Source organism: Neomonachus schauinslandi, chromosome 13 (assembly GCF_002201575.2).
Source record: "Neomonachus schauinslandi chromosome 13, ASM220157v2, whole genome shotgun sequence".
Classification (NCBI taxonomy): domain Eukaryota; kingdom Metazoa; phylum Chordata; class Mammalia; order Carnivora; family Phocidae; genus Neomonachus; species Neomonachus schauinslandi.
In genome coordinates, this window is record NC_058415.1 from 71,426,155 (window position 1) to 71,447,676 (window position 21,522).

Sequence of the window (21,522 nt, forward strand, 5' to 3'; positions counted from 1 at the left end):
TCCCTGTCAACTGCATTTTCTATTATTACCTTGTTTACCCTTGGAGGTTTAAGCTATGAAGGAAAAGATTGGGCAGAAGAGAAGCTGGAACCAAGGGAGGGTTCTCTGTCAGCAATCACCAGTGGGAGAGGTGGCTTAGTACCTGTCTAAAGCTGCAGATGAGAGCCGTCAAAGTAGATCAAGACCAGGAAGAGAACCCTCCGAGGTAGAGGGTTATTGTAGGCTTTCCAAATGTTTAAACAATACCTCATTTGCAGGAGGCCTCAAAAAGCAGAACCCTGTCTCAACACCTGAGAGAGGCAGTTTGGGGAGTGAGGAGGGAAGGTGAGCCACCTGGCGAATGTAAGTGGCCTCAGTACATGAGCCTCCATCACTTGTCAAGGCCTTCAAGTGTTGTCAGTCTGTTTCTCCGCAGTCTGAAAGGCTTTCCCATGTATCCTTAGGGCTGCCTTTGTCTATCAAAGGCTTTTTTGGGAAGATTTTTTGCAGACATATGCAGTATATCAGACAACAACAGAATCCCAAAAGGTAAAAATAAATCATTACACATATACATTATATATACACATATATGTACCTGTATATATGCATATACATACATAAACATATATACATACATATAAACATACATACACACATACACACACACATGATGTCCCAGAGGCAAATGTCAATAGATCTAACTAGAAGAGATCAGCACTGTCTTCAAATAGGTTAGACTTCTGGCTGCCTTCCTTCCTAGAGATCAGATTTCCTTATTGCATCTAGAAGAGTGGAAGTGATCAAGTAATGTGGACACAACATTTGATTTGCTTTTTCCTTTGTTTATGCTGCAGCTCTTAATATGACAAATGCCACAGAGAGAGGTATTTAAACCCCAACGTGTGCTGTGCTCTCAGTGATTTGCAGTTTTAATAAAATTTGCGGTGCTCCTGTACCCGGCATCAATTCCACTTGCTTGATGCCACTAACAGGTTTGACTTGCTGTCATGAATACATTGTCTATCTAAAAACCAAACCAAAGAAAAAGGCAGAAGTCTTTGATATACCTGGGGGTCATCATGGGGAAAATTAAATCTGCATGATTAATAAGGTGCATGCTCTAAAAGAAGAGTTCTATCCACTGATTTCCACTTAAGGGGCTATTATGTTGCATTCCCATCTAAAAAGTCCCATAATGCTTTCAAGAAACAATGGTACAGTGGTCCTTTAGTTGAGGAGTTGTCACGAGAGTTCTCTAAGGCAAGAAAAAGTTATATAATGATTATAGCACTGAACAGATGCTACATCAAGTGAAAAAACAGGTAGGCCCTCTTTAACTGCACGTTTGAAGAAAAAAAATGTGCCTCAAAGATTTTTCTTAAATTGTTTACTATAATGGGGACATTGCATTATTTGAAATGAAAAGTTACTGTGACCTGAAATATGCATACTCGAATCAGAGTAAGCTTTGATTTTCATTTTTTAGGTGTCAAAATGAGATGTACAAGTTCAAGCAAACATAGGCAAAAAAGGAAACGTTCTTTCTCTTTATTGCACTGATTTATGCAGCAGAGACTCATTTCACACCGTGCAAGATAGAGAAGGCCATGCCTCCGCTGGCCTTAATTTCAAAATGTAGAAACTCTGAATCATGAAAAGATGTAATAGAAAGCTATTAGAACTCAATGGTAATACGGAATTCAAATACTATTACTTAAGTTATTTCCTTCAGGAGTCAAATAGATGACTTTCAAATTGTAATTAGTATGTTCATTTCCACGAATGATAAACTAGTCAAGGCATGATTTTTAGAGGGAACTTAACGTACTGGCTAAGAACATGGGCTCCAGAGCCTAGAGGAAACTCCTAAGTTCAGGTCCTCACTCCACCACTTGTGGAATGTCAGGTAGTTTCCTTAGTCTCTTTGTGCCTCAGTTTCTCTACCTGTACAAGGAGGTTAATAATACTTTGTACCTCATATGTTGTAAAAAGGATAAACTAAGATAACATATTTAAAGCTCTTACAAGACTGTACACAGCAGTCACTCAGATAATAGTTATCAGTGTTAGTTCTCAGACTAATGTATCTTCTGCGCAACAGAAGTGATGATTTAAAAACACTTGTGGAGATAAGCACAGCTCTTTATTCCATGTGTCATCTTTATCTTTGAGGTAGACGCAATCAAGTTCAAAGGCAAAAAAAAAAAAAAAAAAAAACCCTACATATTTCTTTAAAAGAGAGTTGATTTTTATTAACTTTGGTTCCATCAGAAGAGTAATCATAGGTTTTCAGCCTGAAGTCGTAATTCTGTCCCTCGTGCCACAGATCAGGAAACTTGAGACTAGAAAAATCAGTACTTTCTCCAAGTTAGCAAGGAGCTCAGACGTCTCGGTTCCCAGGCCAGGATATCTTCCATTACCCCATTCTTGAGTTTTCCCTTTCCCCATGTTTATGTTTCATAGACCAGCATGCTGGAGTGCTCACATGCTTTAGCATCAGATAGATATGGGTGCTAATCCTGACTCTGCCACTTGCTAGTTATGTGAGGTCGGATGATTTACTCAACCCTTGCAAGTCTATTTCCTCATTTGGGAAATGGGAGCAATATTACTTAGAGCATAGAGTTCTTAAAATGGACTAAGAGCATATATGCCTTGATAAATACTGGGGCTCCTTGATGAATAGTGGCTGTTGGTGGTCTTGTTCCCTGTTGTTTACATTCTACCCAGAGAATATTGCTGGTTAGGTCTCTCAGATTTCAAAAATAGAATGTCAACATTGCCAACTGCTTCTCTTGTTTCCAAAGAACATAAATCTATCCTCAATCAGCAATGTTTTATACCTGCATGCTTGGTACTTGTCAGAGATTGTAACTCTGGTTTGGCCCCATTGGGACAAGTGATAAGAGAAAGCTTATCTAAGAAGCTATATGAAGATTTGCCTTTACTGGCAAACAGGAAAGGGGCTGTTTAGAGTCGGTACGAAACATAGTATCCGCAATAGGAAAATCAAAGCAACCTTAGTGCATATCCTGGGCTTACCGCATATTTTACTCATTACAGAAATAGCGGTTCGCCAAAAAATCTTGTCAAAAATATCGATCATTCCATCATTTACTACTTTAAGGTAAATCTTGAGAAACTGCTTTAAAAATTTAGTGCCTGGGTGGGGGAAAAATGGTCTCTCCTGAGAAATTGGCCTTTTGTTTCCCTCCTTGTCGTGAGAATGGTGTACTTTATTTTTACTTTGTTTTTTGCCCTACCTGGCATGTATCTCAGAATCCAAGTCATAGCACCTGTTACACTAAGCCAACCAGAAGTCTCCTTTGCCTGACACTAATGTGTTATTTCATTTAATTTACTGTCACATCATTAATTATAGTCACTTCAAAACCTCTATGGAAAGAAATGGAAATAACAAAATTGGTGAATTAATACAACTCTTCCTCCAAGGTAGTGGTTCTCAAACTTCAATGCACATCAAAAGCCTCTGCAAATCTTATTAAAAGTTATAGCTCTAGGATGCACTCCCCAGAGATTTAGATCTAATAGGTCTGTGTTAGGGCCTTTTAACAATTTCCCAAATGAACCTAACCCGAGTAGTCTATGAACCACACACCGAGAAACACTGACTTGAGGATTTCTACTTCGAATGTCTTTATTCCAGACAAAGCTTAAAAATTTAAGGAAAAAGTTAGCTTATCCATAATTCATAGGATAAAAGTTAGAATAAGCTTCAAATTTATTCATTTGTTGAGTGCCTACTGTATTTTATGGAATGAGATTATTCCTAAGGATACAGAGATAAAGACATGGCTCATTTCTGGAAAAGTTTTCAAATTCAGTGAGGAAGATGAGCATGCAAGCAAGTAATTACAAAAATTGAAGTTCAACTATTTGCAATGATAGAAGTACAGGACAGGGGAGATGGTGGGAGGTCAGGGAAAGCTTCAGAGAGGTGAGGTCCATCAGGGCTTTGACTGATGAATAGCAGCTCATGTACAGATCATATCACAGTGATGGGGGTGGGGGGAAGTAGATTTATCATGAGAGCACAAGCTGCTGCTGAGTCAGGGAGTAAGAGACCAACAGTACAAGACAGTAGCTACTGGGATGCCATAAAAACCAGAATGGGCTGCAATTCAACGCAGGGGCTAACACTGAGACTATAACACGTGGTATCTTTCTTAGACATGGTTTTCAAATGCCATCTCTTTAGCATGGGGACCTACAGTTTGGAGGCCTGTGGTCATATCTGGGCATCTGGAATTCCATTTCAAAGACCACAGAAATGTTCCCAAGCCAAGCCATTTTAGACAACCAGGAGACTATGGTGTCACTTAAGCTTAAGGTTATAGCTCCTATTTCTTTTCCTGGCTAAAATTTCTGGTGAGCTAAAATAACAATAATAATAATAATAATAATAATAATAATAATGATAAAATAACTTAAAATAAAAAAATTCTTGTTCTTAATAACCTTTACCTTCTTTGATTGCTGTCAGAGCTCAAGTATCTTCCTTTTCATGAGATTAGGTCCAAAATGTTATTTAAAAGTAAACAAAGATTTTGATAAATGTACCATGGTTATATAAGATGTTAATATTAGAGGAAGTTGGGTGAAGGGTACCTGGAAACCCTCTGTATTATCTTTGCAACTCTTCTGTAACTCTAAAATGATCTTAAAATTAAAGCCTTAAAAAGGGTAAACCAAGAAAGGCTTCTGTCCTGGCAATTAAGCAGCTTAGCATCTCCTCCCCACGAAAACCAAAATATACGCTTTTTTCAAGAATGAAAAACATGAATCACAACTGAAGTCCAACTTCTTCATTGGCTTATGGTTAAACTTCTAATATATTTTCAGAACCATTTTAACAAAAATATTCTTAATAGTTGCTCCATCTCCATCTAGGACTGAACTAAAAACAAGTCAACTTCGTGTGGCTCTTATCTGATTTACTTGATAAACACTTCTTGCTCATGGTCATTATTCACCGTCCATATTTACAAGCTAGGGAAATGTTATTATCTCAAAGTCCACAGAAAGGTTTCCAGCCCAAGCCACTTGAGAGAATCATGATGTCACAGAGCCAGGCCAGCCTTACTTTGAAGATGCAAAGGAAGGCTGTTTGTGAGGGTGCTGTGTATGTTTTCTAAAGGAGCTTGCATTCTGATTCCTTCAGAGATGGAGCCACAGTGGATAAATCTCATGCACTGCTCTGCTTCAAAGGAAACAGAAATGTAAACAGTGGCAGCACACTAGAGTCGGGTTTCTTTGCTTTAGCTACCAAGAAGTCAGCAAAGAAAATCCAGGTATTTACTTAGGTTTATTATTATTATTGTCACATGTTCTTTTAATGATTGGAAAACAAAATAATCTATCCAGAAACAGAGTACCACAGAGCCTCAATATCATTACTTTTCAATAATCGCCTGAGCCAATTTTTTTTAAGTAAAAAATAAAACTAAAATGACCCTTTTGCTGCCTGTGGTGCTTGTCTTCTACTAGGCATCTCCAACGCAATAATTCGTAAAATACAATGCTAGATGAGACAAATGCAGCCTATTTAAGAATGGGTTCAAATAATCTAGTATTGATTAGCAGCCATGTTTTTTTTTAATAATAAGGTCTGAACAATGGACTTCTCTTTCTACAGAATGATTCCTCTCTTCTCAGATAAGTAAGGAATGGATTTAAGTACAAGCTTCTACAAAAAGGGTACTCAACACGATCCATATCTGGAATGTAGCTCCCTAAGGCAGACTGAAATTTAAAAACAAAATATACCTTCTTTCTTTGAAGGCCGATGGAGAAATAGCTTTCATCAGTCAGGAAGATACCATGAGCTACAAACAGCTCTGAAAAAAAATAAATGAAAGAAAGAGCGAGCTAGAAGACCTGGCTTCAAAATTAGCCTCTAGTACGTTCTAGCTGTGTGTTAGTTGCTTTATTAACTGCTTGGTGCAAATCATTTCATTGAAAAGTGAAAAAGTCCTAGAATGTTTTCCTGACAGTACCAGATGTTCAGAGATTTCTTTAAGGTTTTGCCTATGAAGAAAATTATAAACAACACCATCCTACAAGGAGCAAGAATGTGCAATGGCAGCCTCCATTGAGACTTTGGCCTAGGTGGCCAGATTCCTATTATCTTCTTGGCTCTCCTCACTCTCGCAGTCTGAAGAATGGGAGCCATCCCTCAGTTCTGCCTGTTTCATCTTCTGGTCTCTTTCTTCCTCTCCACAAGGTCTACGTGACCTATATGATCTTACTAAATGTGTTCATTTCTGCCAGGGAATCTTGATGGCTTTCCCTCCTCCCATATAATAACACATTTCCCCTCCAAATTTCTTCTCCAATCAACTAACACAGTGAAATGAATAGGAAAAACTTAATTTATCTTTCTTAAAATCAAATCATATTCACACACACACACACACACACACACTCATGTTCAAAATTGAAGAGCAAGTATAAAAACAAGTGTTGGATATTCATGATTTTCAATGGAATATGACATATTTTTATATAAATGCAAATAAAAACATATGCAAATTTATAGTCACAGAAGTAGAATATTAGAAAGAGTCTTACTATTCTTTGAATTTGTGAGACTTTCTATGTATGTATGTATTAGTTTTAGTTCTGGGGGTAAATTAAGATAAGAAGGTAAGATAAGGAAGTTCAAAAGTGAGCAATTAGCATGGTAAACTGGAGCTAGCAAGCTTCGAAAAATGAAAATATTTGATGGATTTTTTTTTTTTTTTTTTTCCAGGGGATAGGAAAAAAAACTAAGTTTTTGGGGGGGTAATTAAAAGGAGACTGATTTGGTTTGCTTTAGAATATATTCCTTTTTTTAACAGTATTTTAGAATATATTCTTTTTAACAGGTTGCTATGATAATACTGAGTTCCCCATAAATCAAAGTATTCAAGAAAATGATGGATATACTATTTAACTCAGATGTTGATTATATCTCAGATTATTCCAATAAGAGAAGTCTCTGATTCTCTATTTTAAATGTCTTATTGAACAATTCCAAGAAAGTAGAAAAGGAAAATGAATCACTACCCAGCTCCTTTTTTAAGTATTTTCTTTTTTCTATAAGAGACTGTGCTAAACTTTAGGGGGAAACAAAAACATAACAAAAGTAAAGTATGCTATGCTGTTCCCTGCCTCCAGCCCCAACGGAGATTACACATCAGTTTGGAAGCCAAGACTGATGCATTACACATAAAGCAGTTAAATGGAAATAAAGACCATGAAGCCAAATATTTAAAAATTGATAGGTAGTAAAACAGTAAGTTCAGAGGTCAAGAGGGATCATAGGCTAAGCAAGCAGGATACATGAAAAAACTAGGACTATAGTCTGACCTCGAAATGACCAACAATCTCATACACTGAATGAGTGTACTCAAGCTTGAATAGGTTTTGCAGATTATTCTTGCATCATCTTCTCTAATTTAAAGTGATCTCAATTGTGCATGCATGTGTGTGGATGTGGTACCTACTTGAATAAATATATAAGCATGTGTAAATACATATGTATAGAGCTGTGTATCTCTACTTGTGCCTAGAAAGAAACGCCGAGAGTCTCTATATGAAAATATAATTTCTGGCAGAACTTCTAGGCCTCCTCCTAGGAAAACAGCATATCTTAGACAATCTTTCACCTCTTGAGTTGGTTCTGTAGATCCACAGGGGAGGAAAGGGGTGCATTCTTTCAAAATTTCACACTGCTCCCAATTCCAAACAAATCAAGCAAAATGAACATCAGTAACAACAGTAAGTACAAAGTGATAGCAGAGGGAACTCAGCATGGTCTTCGTGATATACTCTGAAGTACAGTCCAGTAAAAGATCAAACCAAAATTAAGCAAAATTGAAAAGAAATGAAGAATGTACCTTCGCTTGTTCCAGAACCCAAAAAAGAACAGTGTATGAGGGAAAAAAAAAATGATGAGCGAATAAGAGTCTCAAAATTTACTGAGGCCTTTTAACTTTAGTGGAAAAAATTTTTGGAAATAATAGCGGCCAGGGAATGAAGACACTTAGTATTCCCTTGGAGTCCCATACTCCTCTCAGCTACTCATAGATAGTTACTTGGCTGGTGAAAACCAAAAATAGTAAGATTTGGAAATAATCACAATTGGGTTGAGGAACTAGGAAAACATGCCCAGCCCAAAGGCGTTCAAATGCAATTTTTCAGAGCCAATCTGGCCCACACATGGACCTTCATTTATTTTTCCTGATTATGTCTGTGTTGGAAACCAGGGATCTCTATGATTTCAAGGGTCCACATGACCAGTTTTCAGTATGAAAAAACTGGTATCGAATACCAGGCACTGTTGGGGGTGTTGTTCAAAAAAAAAAGTGATTTTCTTTTTATAGGTACATTTGACAGAGACTTTTAACTCTTTTAACCATAAATGTATTCAATTTAACAACTTTTAAGTCGTCTTTGACCTTGAAAAAATAAAACAGGAATGTGCCACAGACTTGGTTGGTGGAGGCAGGGAACGTTCAATCAGAATAAAATTTAAAAGGGGAAATTATAAGTTTGCTTACATTTAAGAGGATTGGGTATTAAGCTCAATAATGAGGGTTTCTTACTATGAAGCACATTAGAACAGGGAATTGATGTCTGAAAACTGGAGTGTGGCGTTTCTGGCTCTGAATCTATAGCAAAGCTCTGAGTCTCAGATTCCTCGTCTGGAAAATGGGCTGAATAATATCAATTTATGTTTAATCACAGGAATAGGATCAGGGTTAAAGGAGATAACATATATCGCGTATGCAAATAACCATAACCTGTGAAGAGCTATGCAAATACATTCCTAGCATTCAAAGTTGTTAACAATAGCATTGCTATTTTACACTTATAAACAAATGCTGCAGTTGGCTTGTCACTAATTTGAAGAAAGGTCTAAATGGACACAAACAAACTTTCAGGGAAGAAAAACAGCTCTAGGTGGGATCTACGTCTGATATAGTTATATTAAACGTTTTGGAACCATTAATTTGGCGGTTGTCTCTTTCCTGGGATTTTTTTAAAAATTATAAATTCTCATTCTGCATACCCAATGTAGACATTTTTACATTTTTCTTTATGGCTTGCTTCACTGGTAGTTTCCTACAAGATAATGGTTTGCTCCTCCCTGTTCTCTGAGCAGCCTCCGGGAGTGGATACGGAGGAGAGACTCTCTGTTGGTGGTAGGCTCTGTTCTGCAGAAACCCCCTAATCCTCTGTTTACCACAACATGAGTCTATTGCCATAGAAATGATAGTTGAGATCCCAGATTCAACCTCACTGACTTCACAGCAGGGCCTTGTAAAAGGAGAAGCCATGCTAACAAAGGGAAAGCACAATTTATCAGAATAGTAGGCAGTCTGTTGCCTTGAAAGGGTAACTGTCAGCATTAAAATAAAAATGCATGAATGAGCTATGTTGTTGGGTATGCTGTAGTTTATTTTCTGTGTAGTACTGCCCGACTAAGAGTAGTAATTTGAAATTTTATGTCATTTAACAGTTTGCTTGTAAAGGTCAGCAGTTTCCCTTGATTGCATTTGTCTTATTGAAATAAGCAGCAGATTCTAATTAATCTTGTTGCACAACTGATGTTTCTGTGGTCAAAGATTTTCCCTTTTCATGATGTGTTGTTTTTGTTTGTGTGTTTATTGTGTGCGTTTGTTTTGTCTTGTTTCTATTAATAGAAGAAAGTGAACCTGAACAAGATACTAAAGGTATTTTTTTTCTTTTTGCCCTGCTTCTTTTAAATGTATGGTTCTATTCGATTGTTTATTTTTGCTGACCTTATAAACAATTCTAAGTGCTGTTATTTTTGTTAGGGAATAACAAACGATGTACAGGGAATACTGTGAGCATTTGACCGAGTGTTATTAGATGGGCTGCTTTATTTTATAATGTATTTATTGACTATTTACTTTTATTAAGTAAACTCTGAAAATGCAAACAAATGACATAAATCAGCATAGGAATATAAATCTCACACAGATTGGAACAGAAAGTTACCTTTTGACTGAAAGCCTTTTTTTTGTGTGGGGGGGGAATGGGGAGGGGAGGGTGTTACAATTTTTGGAGGAATGTAAAAATGTTAAGATGCCAGCTTAGGTTTTTACTGTTATTACTCCAAGAGGACAAGTATTATGCAACTGCTCCAAACCAAACCAAATCAATCAAATTTAAATTAACTTTAATTGCCCACAGATACATACATATATTTAGTGTAATATGTTTAGAGGAAAGTAGCTGGAAATCAAATTTGTTTGGGGGAAAAACCCTACCTTGTAGAATAAGAGTTTTTCTTCCAAGAAAGCATCTTCTATCCTGATTAAGATTCAAACTTTGTGCTGTTCTAACCTAACCTTTTATGTTTTTTGGATAAGATTCCCAAGTTCTCATACAGTAGTTTGGCACTAGGAATAAAACTCAGGCTGGTAGTATTAGAAATAGCACCTCCTTATCTTAGGATACTTTTCTATTTCTAAACATCAGCTGCTTACAACCAAATTTAGATAAAATCATTTCACCTGCCCCTGTGTGATTCTTTTTGTTTGTTTTTATTTGCTTTCACTTCAACTCAGTCATTGCTGGTTAGAATCATGTAACGCCAAAAAACAAAACAAACAAACAAAAAAAAACCCTCCTTAAAGGACACTAGAATAAAATAAAGAAAGGAAAAAATGAGAGAAAATAAAATCCATGTGAGCTCACTGTGTCCTTTGAAATAATTACTCAGAAACAGAATTTATAAGGGACTTAAGTATTCCTCTGGTCCTACTCCCTTAACAAGAAAGGAGAGGTAATTCATCTCAAGCCAAACTGCTTGTTCATTTTGGGACTGCCCTAGGTCTCCATTGCACCACCACTGCAATTTCAGACTGAATAAGAGCTCTATCTCCTTACTACAAATTCAAATTACCCCTTAAAATGACAATCAATAGTAAGATTTATCATGTTTCTGAAAGTGCTTTGGAAAATGGAAAGAGAGAAGGAAAGAGGCAAGGATGGGTGAGAATGAGAACATAATATGGTTATGTTATAAAGGACTTTGGAAACACTGGCTGCTTAAGTCCAATTTTGAAAGTATGATTTTCAACCGGCAGTTAGCACTATAAATTTACCCAAGAGAAATTGAAGCCCAAAACTCATGAATAAATACCATGAGAGAAAACCCAGGGATAAAGAGATTGCCCGTGTCTATTTCCCATGATGCAGATGAACAATGATTTGCTTGCCCACAGGAACTGGAGAATAATGGATAAGACTATAGAAAGAAGAGTTGCATCGTGTTTTTTTTCTTTAAAAATCCACACCAAAACAGTCGTAAACATTTTCCAAATTACTAAGTAATGTTGTACCCCATCTATTAAGTAACTTGTTTATGTAACAAAAACACTTTTATACTGTTTTTGATGCAAATAAAATGCAAGATAGGGATATTCAATGGACATATTACTTGATATGAAATATACCACATTACTTTTAAAACTGATAACCTAGAATGCATTTTCAGTTTGGGGCTACCAGCAAAATAATGGGAGTTTATTACTGAATTACATCTAAGTTTATTATTACAGGTGTATTTTTCTCGATGGAGGTTAGTCTGGCATTTATTTTTAATTGCAACTGGCCTTACTGTTTTCAATGTTTGATAACTATGGTGGTATTTCTTTCATCCCTCCTTCACCTCTTCTGCTTGAAACTGGTAACAAATGCAGATGGGTATAAAAAAATATCAGTTTTATTGTTGATAAAGCTGGATTGAAAAATAAAACTCTACTTTTTCATCCAAGAATTAGACTAACATCTGTTTCTTCATCCTCCTCAGGCCCTCCCCACTCTTTAACCTTCCACCCCTAGTTGTAGGATGGAGAAGCCCTGAGCTGGGACACTTGATGCACATTAACCCCATACCCTTGTTGTCTGAGGGAAGCTGGGAGAATGATGGCCCCAAGAGGGCTGAAATACTCATAACATAGACAAGTCCCTTTCTCCGATCTCACCAATCAGAAGAGTCACTCATTTATTCATTGATTCATTCACTCCTTCAACAAATATTTATTGAATGCCAGCTATGTACCATGCAGGGCTCTATCTACCTATCAGTCAGCCTGTGTTAATGAACAAAACAAGCTCTGCCCTGTGATGCTTACATTCCAGAGGAGGAGACAGCCAACAAACAAACAAATCCATAGTTATGACATGGTGATAAATGCTATGAAGAACCACAAACAAGGGTAAGGGAATGTGTCGAGAAACATTTTGATAAGGAGACATCTGTGACCTTCTTTGGGGGCAGGGGGAAATTGGCAGGAAGGGTGGAAACCACCTTTCAATACGGAAAAAAGGGGGCAAGTTGCTACTTTATCTTTTGACAAGAATGTGGGTATGCAGAAAACAGCTTCCCTTTTATTCCTGGCCTTTTCCCCTCTCCACCCACTGGACTTAACAATGTGTGTGGAGAAGCTGGAGCTGGTGTACTGAATTAAGAGCATATAGACTGTGACCTGGTGAATGAGGGGGCACAAGCCACCCACACGGACTTGCAAGGAGCTCCCTCAGCATCCCAGCTCCCACTTTGGGGAAGTGAAACCCATGGGTTCGTTGTGATTGAAGGCGTAGTTTCAACACACCCACACAAAGGAAATAGAATCGTTAAGATTTATTATTTACAAATCCCAGAAGCCAGGGCCTGAGGAGCATGCTGTGAGCCCAGGGAAGGGAAGTCCTCTGACCCCAGCCACAGAGAAGGAGACAGAGTGTGGGATAGCAAGAACCCATACTTAGAGGTGATTGGGACGGAGAAGACTAACTTTTCTCAGGCTTTACTCTAAGTGGTTATTTTAAAAGGTGCCCAGGAAAAGCAAAGTGGGAACTTATGATGGACATCCTAAACTCAAGTCCTTATCTAAATGTCTAGACTCTGGGTGTGGCAGGGTTATCATACTGTAAAATACCAAGGCAGCAACTCAAAAAAAACCACAACTTTGTTTTTTTCAAAAGGTGTTTTTCTCATCACACAATGAAACCCTGGCTCAGCCGAGGGTATATCTGCCCTTTTGGAGGAGGAGACCAGAAGTTTATCAGCACAGTCACACCTTCAGGAAGCCACTGCAAATGCCAATAGTGCTCCTTCATGTACCATCCTGTGCCCCACTGGACCCCCCCAGAAGGTTCTGATATGGGACAGAGCAGTATATTAAGTAAATTCACGGCAAGGCCATGTTGACTCTATCTTATCTACCATCTCACATTATGCTTAGCTGTGTTGTGCAGTACAGATCATCAAAAGTTCTGCAGTGAGCCCAAATGATATTCTAAATAATATAACACTAGCCAAAAGGAAAAAAAAAAAAGGCTGTAACTTAGAACAAAATAAATCCTCCCTTATTACTGCATTTCCAGGAAGAATTTACAGTCCCCAAATGAAAACTCTTGCCTCTATAAACTAAAGCAGAAACAGTGTTTAGATTTCATTCTCCAATTTCTTAGTCTTCTTCTCTTTAGCCAGAAGGCTCTCTTTCAGGTTCAAGGGTACACAGTTCTCTGCAGCAGCTGCTGGCTACACTTTTCCAGTACCTATGGGCCTGAAATAATCCCACTCCCAATCTCTAAAAGATCCCGCCGTGTTCAGATTCTGAGAGGCAATGGGAACCATAAGATGATGAGTATAGTAGTGTCACACTCAAGAAACGTAAGACACACAGGTATAGTTGCAACCCCAACAAGTTCTTTCAACCAAAGGATGAACGTGGACTCAGCTATGCTGTGCAATCCAGGTCTCCATCACTGTTGGCAGACAACATTAGAAAAGGAGAAAATACCTGAGAGCAGTCAGTCTCTGTCGGTTGTCAAGAGTGCACAACCTGTAGGCTTAGGCTAAGTTGGGAGGAATCTCCCATCAGGTGGTCAGGTGGGTCACCGTGTGTCACTCTGGTAAATCTGGAAGAAATGTGCCCTGCCTCCTCGCTGGCTGGTCTTGGGAAATTTGGAATTTCCGGTGAGGACAGCCTCGGTCACTTAGTCTTGATTGACACTTCCTTCAGACTCATTCATTATGCGACTTTTTATTTCCTATTTCACCTTGGAGCCCGGCTTTTCTGGAACTTCAGTCGAGGGACAGGCCTCACTTCCTCTTTTAAGGTGGCATTTTTATCCCTGACTAGCAGGACTGGCTCCGTAATTTGTGGGCCAGGTGCAAATGACAATGATTTTAATTCAAAAATCACGAGTAATTTCAAGGCAAGGACAGCAGAACGTTAAACCAAGCATGGGCCCCTCTTAGCACGGTGCCCTGTAAGACCACCCAGGGCCTCTTACTCTTGGAGTCAACACTGCTGACCTCTATGGCTACCGCCACTCACTCTGCTAAGAAATTTCTCAGGCTCTATATATCACCTGCTAGGGAAAATTTTCCCACATTCTGTTTCAACTTAGAATCATCCCTCATAGAATTTTGATCTAAAACTGTTGTAGAGGGGCGCCTGGGTGGCTTAGTCAGTGAAGCGTCTGCCTTTGGCTCAGGTCATGATCTCAGGATCCTGGCATCAAGTCCCGCATCAGGCTCCCTGCTCCACGGGGAGCCTGCTTCTCCCTCTCCCTCTGCCCCTGAGGCTTGCTCTCTCTCAAATAAATAAATAAAATCTTTAATAATAAAAAAAAACCTGTTGTAGATATTTCTGAGGCTCTTAGGACCGATGCCTCTGCCAAATGTTCCTCCTCAGAGCCTTACTTTTTTTCAGTTTTGGGGTTTTCTAAAACTTGATGCTATTTAAATGGCAGAAGAAGTGTGTGTCTCATCCCATGTTTTCTGGAGCTGTGGGGTAGGCTCACAGCAATTTTTTAAAATGTTATTATAAAACTTTCAATCTCACAAAAAAAGTAGATACAGTACTATAGTGAACCCCCATGTTCTCATGACCCACCAGCAACAATAATCAACAGTCTACCGATTTTGTTTCCTCGATTCCACCACCATGTTATTGCTGCTGGTTTCTTTTAAAATCTTTTTTTTTTAATTAATTAATTTATTTATTTGAGAGAGAGAGAGAGAAACAGCATGAGAGGGGATAGGGTCAGAGGGAGAAGCAGACCCCCCGCTGAGCCGGGAGCCCGACGCGGGACTCGATCCCGGGACTCCAGGATCACGACCTGAGCCGAAGGCAGTCGCTTAACCGACTGAGCCACCCAGGCGCCCTGCTGCTGGTTTCTTTTAAAGCAAATCCCAGACATTAGTTCAATCAAGCAATACGCACGTTAGTGAAAGGATTTTTTAAAAAAAACATAATCACATTACTATGTTCATTACTCCACCCATCCCCAATTAGCACTAATTTCTTAGTACCATTTACTACCAGGACTGTGCAATTGTTATCCAATTATCTCAAAATATCTCTCTACATCTGATCCGTTGAATAAGAATCCAAACAAGATCCACACCTTGCATTTGGGTTATGCCTCTAAAGTCTTTTTAACTCTATAATAATTCCCTCTTTCTCCCCGCCCCACCCAGTACAAGTTATTTATTGAGAAAACTAAATAATTTGCCCTACTGAATTGTCTATATTCTGGATTTGAATGAATAGCATCCCCGTAATGTTGTTTAACCTGTTCCTTAACCTCTTTTTTTGTAGATTGGTAATCAGACCACAGGACTTTTTAAAAGCAGGCTCAGTTTTGTTTTGCGGGGCAGATTCAGCTACATTTTAAACATTTGATGCATTTTTTTAACCACCTGTTGCCTTAAAGATGGAGCCTTCCTTGCTTTTTCTTTCTTCTGGCTTTTGTGCCCAACACTATATTTCTAACATGCTCTTCTGGATTCCATCTCTTAGACTCCTCAATATCAAAAAATAGGAAATTGAATTAATCTGAACCTGCAAATCTAAAATTAGAATCTGCAAAAAGGATTCAGTTGTCAAATCATATCTTCCCCGAACTTTCTCTTAATTAATCAGTAGGAATATTAATTACCTATTCAGTCTCAGAATGGAATATTAATTACCTATTCTCCTGCTCACACTTGACCTAAAATATTTCTTTCTTTCTGGTCCAATGTGCTCATCTCATTCTCTAAAAAGTTGGACAAATTTTTTCTGTCCTCCACTATGATACACTTGAAGATATAAAGCATTAATTATTTCATTAATTCAATTAAACACTATTACTTTGGTCAGGCACTCTTCTAGGTACTGAACAAAACAGGCTAGGTTTTTGGTTGTTGAAAACTCATAATCTACGGGGCTGGGGGAGAGGCAGACAATAAAATAACTTCAGATAGTGGTAAGGTCTGTAAAGACAATAAAACAGGATGATGAAAAGTGAATGGCAGCAGGTTACACCTTATGTTGGGTGGTCAAGGAAGGCCTTTCTGAGGAAATGCCACTTAACCAGAGACTGGATGATACAAGGAACGTGCCACAGGAAGATCGGGGGGATGAGTGCTCTAGGCTGAGGGAAAGCATGGACAAGCTCCTAAGGAGGGAATAAGCTTGGAGTGTCCTTGAATGGTGAGAAACACAGGGTTACAGCATAAATGGCTTAGAAGCCAGGGCATGGCATTTGGTATTGTACTGAATACAGAGGGAACATGGAAGGAATTCACACAGGAGAACACGATTTGATTTGCATTTTTAAAAGACCACTCCAGGAGCGCCTGGGTGGCTCAGGTCATGATCTCAGGGTCCTGGGATCGAGCCTCGCATCAGGCTCCCTGCTCAGCTGGGAGCCTGCTTCTCCCTCTCCCTCTGCTGCTGCCCCTGCTTGTGCTTTTTCTCTCTTTGTGTCAAACAAACAAAATCTTTAAAATAAATAAATAAAAGACCACTCCAGCTTGAGCATTCCCTATAGGAGTCACTCACCACTTCTGTTTTCCTAACAGTTTTTGCCAGAATCCTGCGGGCTCCTGAATCCCACAATGTCACATTTGGCTCCTTTGTGACTCTGCGCTGTACAGCAACAGGCATCCCTGTCCCCACCATCACCTGGATTGAAAACGGAAATGCTGTGAGTGCCATCTGTATGGGGACTTGTCTGGGGAAGACTCATTGGAGAGGAATTTCAGGACAGACCACATATTTATGATGTTACCCTGATCTCTGTCATTGGTCCCACCTGCACCTCCATTTTTCAAAGCCTTCTAGGATTTTCATCTTAGAAGTCACTGCCCTAGAAATTGAACTCCGTGGGTTTGCTTCTTTCCTTGTGTCGTAAGTGAAGAGTAGAAAATCAAATTTTTCCTTATGCTTTTGTGTAAAAGGGAAGAAGTAATAATTCTTTCCCACACAAGTAAAATAATTTTCACAAAACTCACCAGCTTAAGAATTAGTTCACTGGAGCTGGAGGCTACTTTGATGAAAAGTAATCCAGAATTGGAATCCATAACCATCAGTTTAACATTCTTGAATTCATTTTTATATGGATAATAATACATATATTAAGTGATCACTATGTGCCAGACTCTCTTCTAAGCACTTTACATACAAACATTCATTTATTCATTCTACAAATATCTACTGGCTATCTCCTGGGCGTCAGGCACTATTCTAGGCATAATGGATACAAGAGCAAACAAAACAAGCAAAATAAGTCAGTCAGATTAAGACAAATACCATATGATTACATTCATGTGTGGAATTTAAGAAACAAAACAGACGAATATAGGGAAAGGGAAGGAAAAATAAGATGAAAACTGAGAGGGAGGCAAACCATAAGAGACAGTGAACTCTAGGAAACAAACTCAGGGTTGCTGGAGGGGAGGTGGGTGGGGGGATGGGGGTAACTGAGTGATGGGCATTAAGGAGAGCCCTTGATGTAATGAGCACTGGGTGTTGTATACAACTGATGAATCACTAAATTCTACCTCTGAAACTAATAAAAAAATAAAATAATATTTTCAAAAAACAAAACAAAACAAGTGAAGCTCCCTGCCCTCAAAGAGCTTCCATTACGGTGGGGAAAGACAATAAAATAAAACAAATAGGAGAATATTCTATGCAGACAGTGTCAAATACTGTGGGAAAATGAGACAGAATGTGCAATCTTAGGAGAAAGATTCCATTCTCAATAGAGTGGTCAAGGAAGCCTCATTTAAGTGAAGACATTTGAGCTAAGATCTGAAGGAGCTGAGGAGGAGGCTATGTAAATAACTAGGGGAAGAACCCTGGGGAAAGTCTCTAAGATAACACTGCACAAGGTATGTCAGAGGAATAGCAAGTAGGTCAGTGTGACCAGAGGTGAGTGAGCAAAGAGGAAAGAAGTAAGGGGTGAGTTTAGGAATTATGGATCATATAAGCTTATGCAGAGCATTGGAACAACTTTGGCTTTTATTTGAGTGGGATAGGATGCCATTTTAGGTCTCTTTATATTATCTGTTTTCCTGCTGACTCTTACTCATTGTGCTTTGTTTCCTTGAGTGCCTAAATATCTTTGACTACATGCTGTTCATTGTTTAGGGGGGAAAAAAAGGTCAGGGATTAATTTGAGGTCCAGATAAAGATACTTCTCTCCAGAAAGAATTTTTGTTTATTTCTGCCAAGGACCAGAGACAACAGCTTATCTTGGATCGTCTTAAACCTAGTTCAAGGTTTGAAGCTCCTTGGTCATCCCAGATAATTATAACACAGCCTGCAATGCTATGTGGGCTATTTCACTTGTAGTTCACGTTGATAACCTCCCTGATATCTGGTTCTTTGAGATTTTGGTTTATTGTATCTCTTATTAGACTTCTCATCTTTATGGAACCTAAGTTTTGATTTCTGTCTCCTTACTCCTCAAAGGAAACAAATTTTTCTGGGTTGGAAAAATGTCTTAGTGAGAATAAAAGTTTCTAAATTTGTTATATCTGGTAAAAACATTTTTCCAGAATTTTAATTTTTTTCAGCGTGAGAATTGGTTTGATAACCCAGCTGACCAATATCGGAAATAAGACTCTTTCGTGGATTATTGTCATAATTATATTTTATAGACTTTAACCACTTGTCTATGTTTGGTTTGAATTCGGTCCCTAGTTTCTTCATGAGGTTAAAGATGTTTATTTTAATCTTAATTTAACAAATGTTTTTAACACAAGTATATGTTAAATTCAGTAAAATGCTTTGTCATTAATTATTTTAACTTTGTGACGAACATGTAATTTTTCACTTTAAATTGGAAAGTTTCCTTTTCATTCTTTAAAAATGCTGCTCTTTTTTTTGTGTTCTTTCAATTTGCTGTAATTTTCCTTAGGATCATTGCATCTATTTTCAAAAATGGGAATACTCTAGTTTTTCTGGGCTATCATGTTCAGGTTTTGTTAACAATATTATGCCAGCCCTACAGAATCAATTGGCAAGTTGATGTACTTTCTTTTGATACAGAACTCAAAGGGAGGAACTTGAGATGCAAATCTCTATTAAACTCAGGGACATTTTCCTCTGTTGTATCTTTAATAATTGTTTCTCTCTTCTCTACATTTTTTTTTCTATGCAGAACATAAAGATTAGGAAGAATGTAGTTGTAATAGAAGTTCATTAGACCTCTATTAAATAAATTTATTTTAAAACTACAATCTTTCTAATCTTTATGTTCTGCATATTTTTGTGGATGGACAGAGGGAGTCCTATGTAACTATGTAGTCCTAATGTCTACCATAAATATCCCCCACAAGAACCCACTAAAGAAAATCTTATTCACGAGTTCTAGTCCATGGACAGATGCCTCAGTCTAGTGCTATATGCACTCATAATAATTCATAACATTCTTCTGCTACTTTATTGACTCAAAGTCTGCTCCTACTTACAGCCCTGTTATCTGAACTCTAGAATTTTCCATGACTCTATAGGGAAAATTTATCCATTCTCCTCTCAGTGAACTTTAAGGTTTCAGTGACTTGGTTGATATTAATTTTTCTATCAACTCAGTCACATCTCTTTGTATCTTCCAGAAATTGCTGAGAACTTCTGGCCCTTTGATTATGATACCCTTCCACCTTTCTAGAGATTTATTTTTCCTAATTTTAGGTTTGATTTATCTTTTGGGATTTTGGGTAAAGGACAGTTAAACATGTGGGCTGAGATTATCTTTGTAATTTGGGTGCTGAGCATGACTTGCAATGTACTACAACCTCATTTAATATCTTCTGTTTCTTTTAAGTCTCTTCAGCAGGGTGGGTTCTTTTCTCACCATTGAGGCCTACCCCAAGCAGGCTCTGTGACTTTTCCAGTTCTTTTAGGTGATTTTACATCACAAACACCATCCCAATTTAGTAATTCTGACTGCCTAGCCCTAAGTAATAACCAAAGTTTCCAACTGCAATTCACAGATGCAACCTTTTTTTTTTTTTTTTAAGATTTTATTTTTAAGTAATCTCTCCACCCAATGTGGGGCTCGAACTCACCACACTTGAACACTCTAGATGGAGCCAGCCTACCTTTCTTAAGACAACTGCATGCATGCCACCTGCCTTCCACAACAGTCCTGCAGTTAGCTTCTTCTCTCACACTCATTCACTCTTCCCCTACTTCCTAACTGCTATTTAAGACTCCTACAGGTTTGGGGTTGGAAGAAGGGAGGAGCAGTAATTGAAGTGGAAAAGTTCTAATTTAACTGACACTCTTTTAGGTTGGCTTTCCATCATGGTGCCTGAAAAGTATTTAAAACAACTCTTTCCATCATGGACACATTCATGATTCTTCAGAAATCAAGGGATATTCAAGATGAACCCCAATGACTCATTTTTCCTCAGAGCAGCCATCTCCTTCTTAGCCCCCAATTTGTTAGTTGATAGGAAGTCTTTCTGTGGGGTCCCATCAATGCCCCAAAGAGATCTTTGGGGAAGACAAAATAACTCCAAACCAGATCTTCTATAGAACCTGTATATCCACAAACTCTTAGATCCAGACCACTGAAAAGAGCTACCCCCTTCTTTGCTTCTTCCATTGGAGCTACTATGCAGCCTGCTCTCCCTTCAGATTTTACAGGTGGGTATCAAATACATCTCTGCTGTGTCAACAAATTGCAGGTGTATCAGGGTCCCCAAGACCACCCTCAAGTTTGATGATTCACTAGAAGGACTCGCAGAACTCAGGAAAGCCATTATCCTCACGGCTATAGTTTATTACAGTAAAAGGATACAGACTAAACTCAGTAGTGGGTAATCAGCTGTTCTCTCCCTGTGGAGTCCCATGGAGAGCACTTAATTCTCCCAGCAATGATGGCAACATGCACAACGTCTTGTACCAAGGAAGCTCACCTGGCCATGGTGTCCAGGGTTTTTCCTGAGGGTCAATTACAAAAGCATGGAGGGTTCACACGAATGACCTTAGCTAGTCTCCAACCTTTCCAAAGGTCAAACTGATACAGTATAGCCTAGAGTCCCTGCTGAACAAAAAGAGCTATTCACCATAATTTGCACTGTAACATAAACTATCTGGCATGGCTTATGGTCTCAGATATACAAAGACACTCTTATGAGGTAGGATTTTCCAAGGGATGAGAGGTTATCTCTTAGAAGCAAGTCAAAGGCCAGTCCTTTCTTTCAAA

General features: G+C 38.5%; 1 protein-coding gene across 5 annotated transcripts in view; it reads left to right on the forward strand.

Annotated features, from left to right (window-relative positions):
• The window catches only part of MUSK (muscle associated receptor tyrosine kinase), an 87,014-nt gene that overhangs the window by 28,310 nt on the left and 37,182 nt on the right, over nucleotides 1-21,522 (forward strand). For 3 of the 5 annotated variants that reach the window (XM_021691470.2, XM_044920597.1, XM_021691472.2), the window contains exon 6: nucleotides 16,883-17,007. In XM_021691470.2, the coding sequence (XP_021547145.2) occupies nucleotides 16,883-17,007 (125 nt within the window). Of the gene's footprint in view, nucleotides 1-9,692; nucleotides 9,723-16,882; nucleotides 17,008-21,522 lie in introns of all 5 variants that reach the window. The other 2 variants (XM_044920596.1, XM_021691471.2) reach the window with 1 other exon arrangement.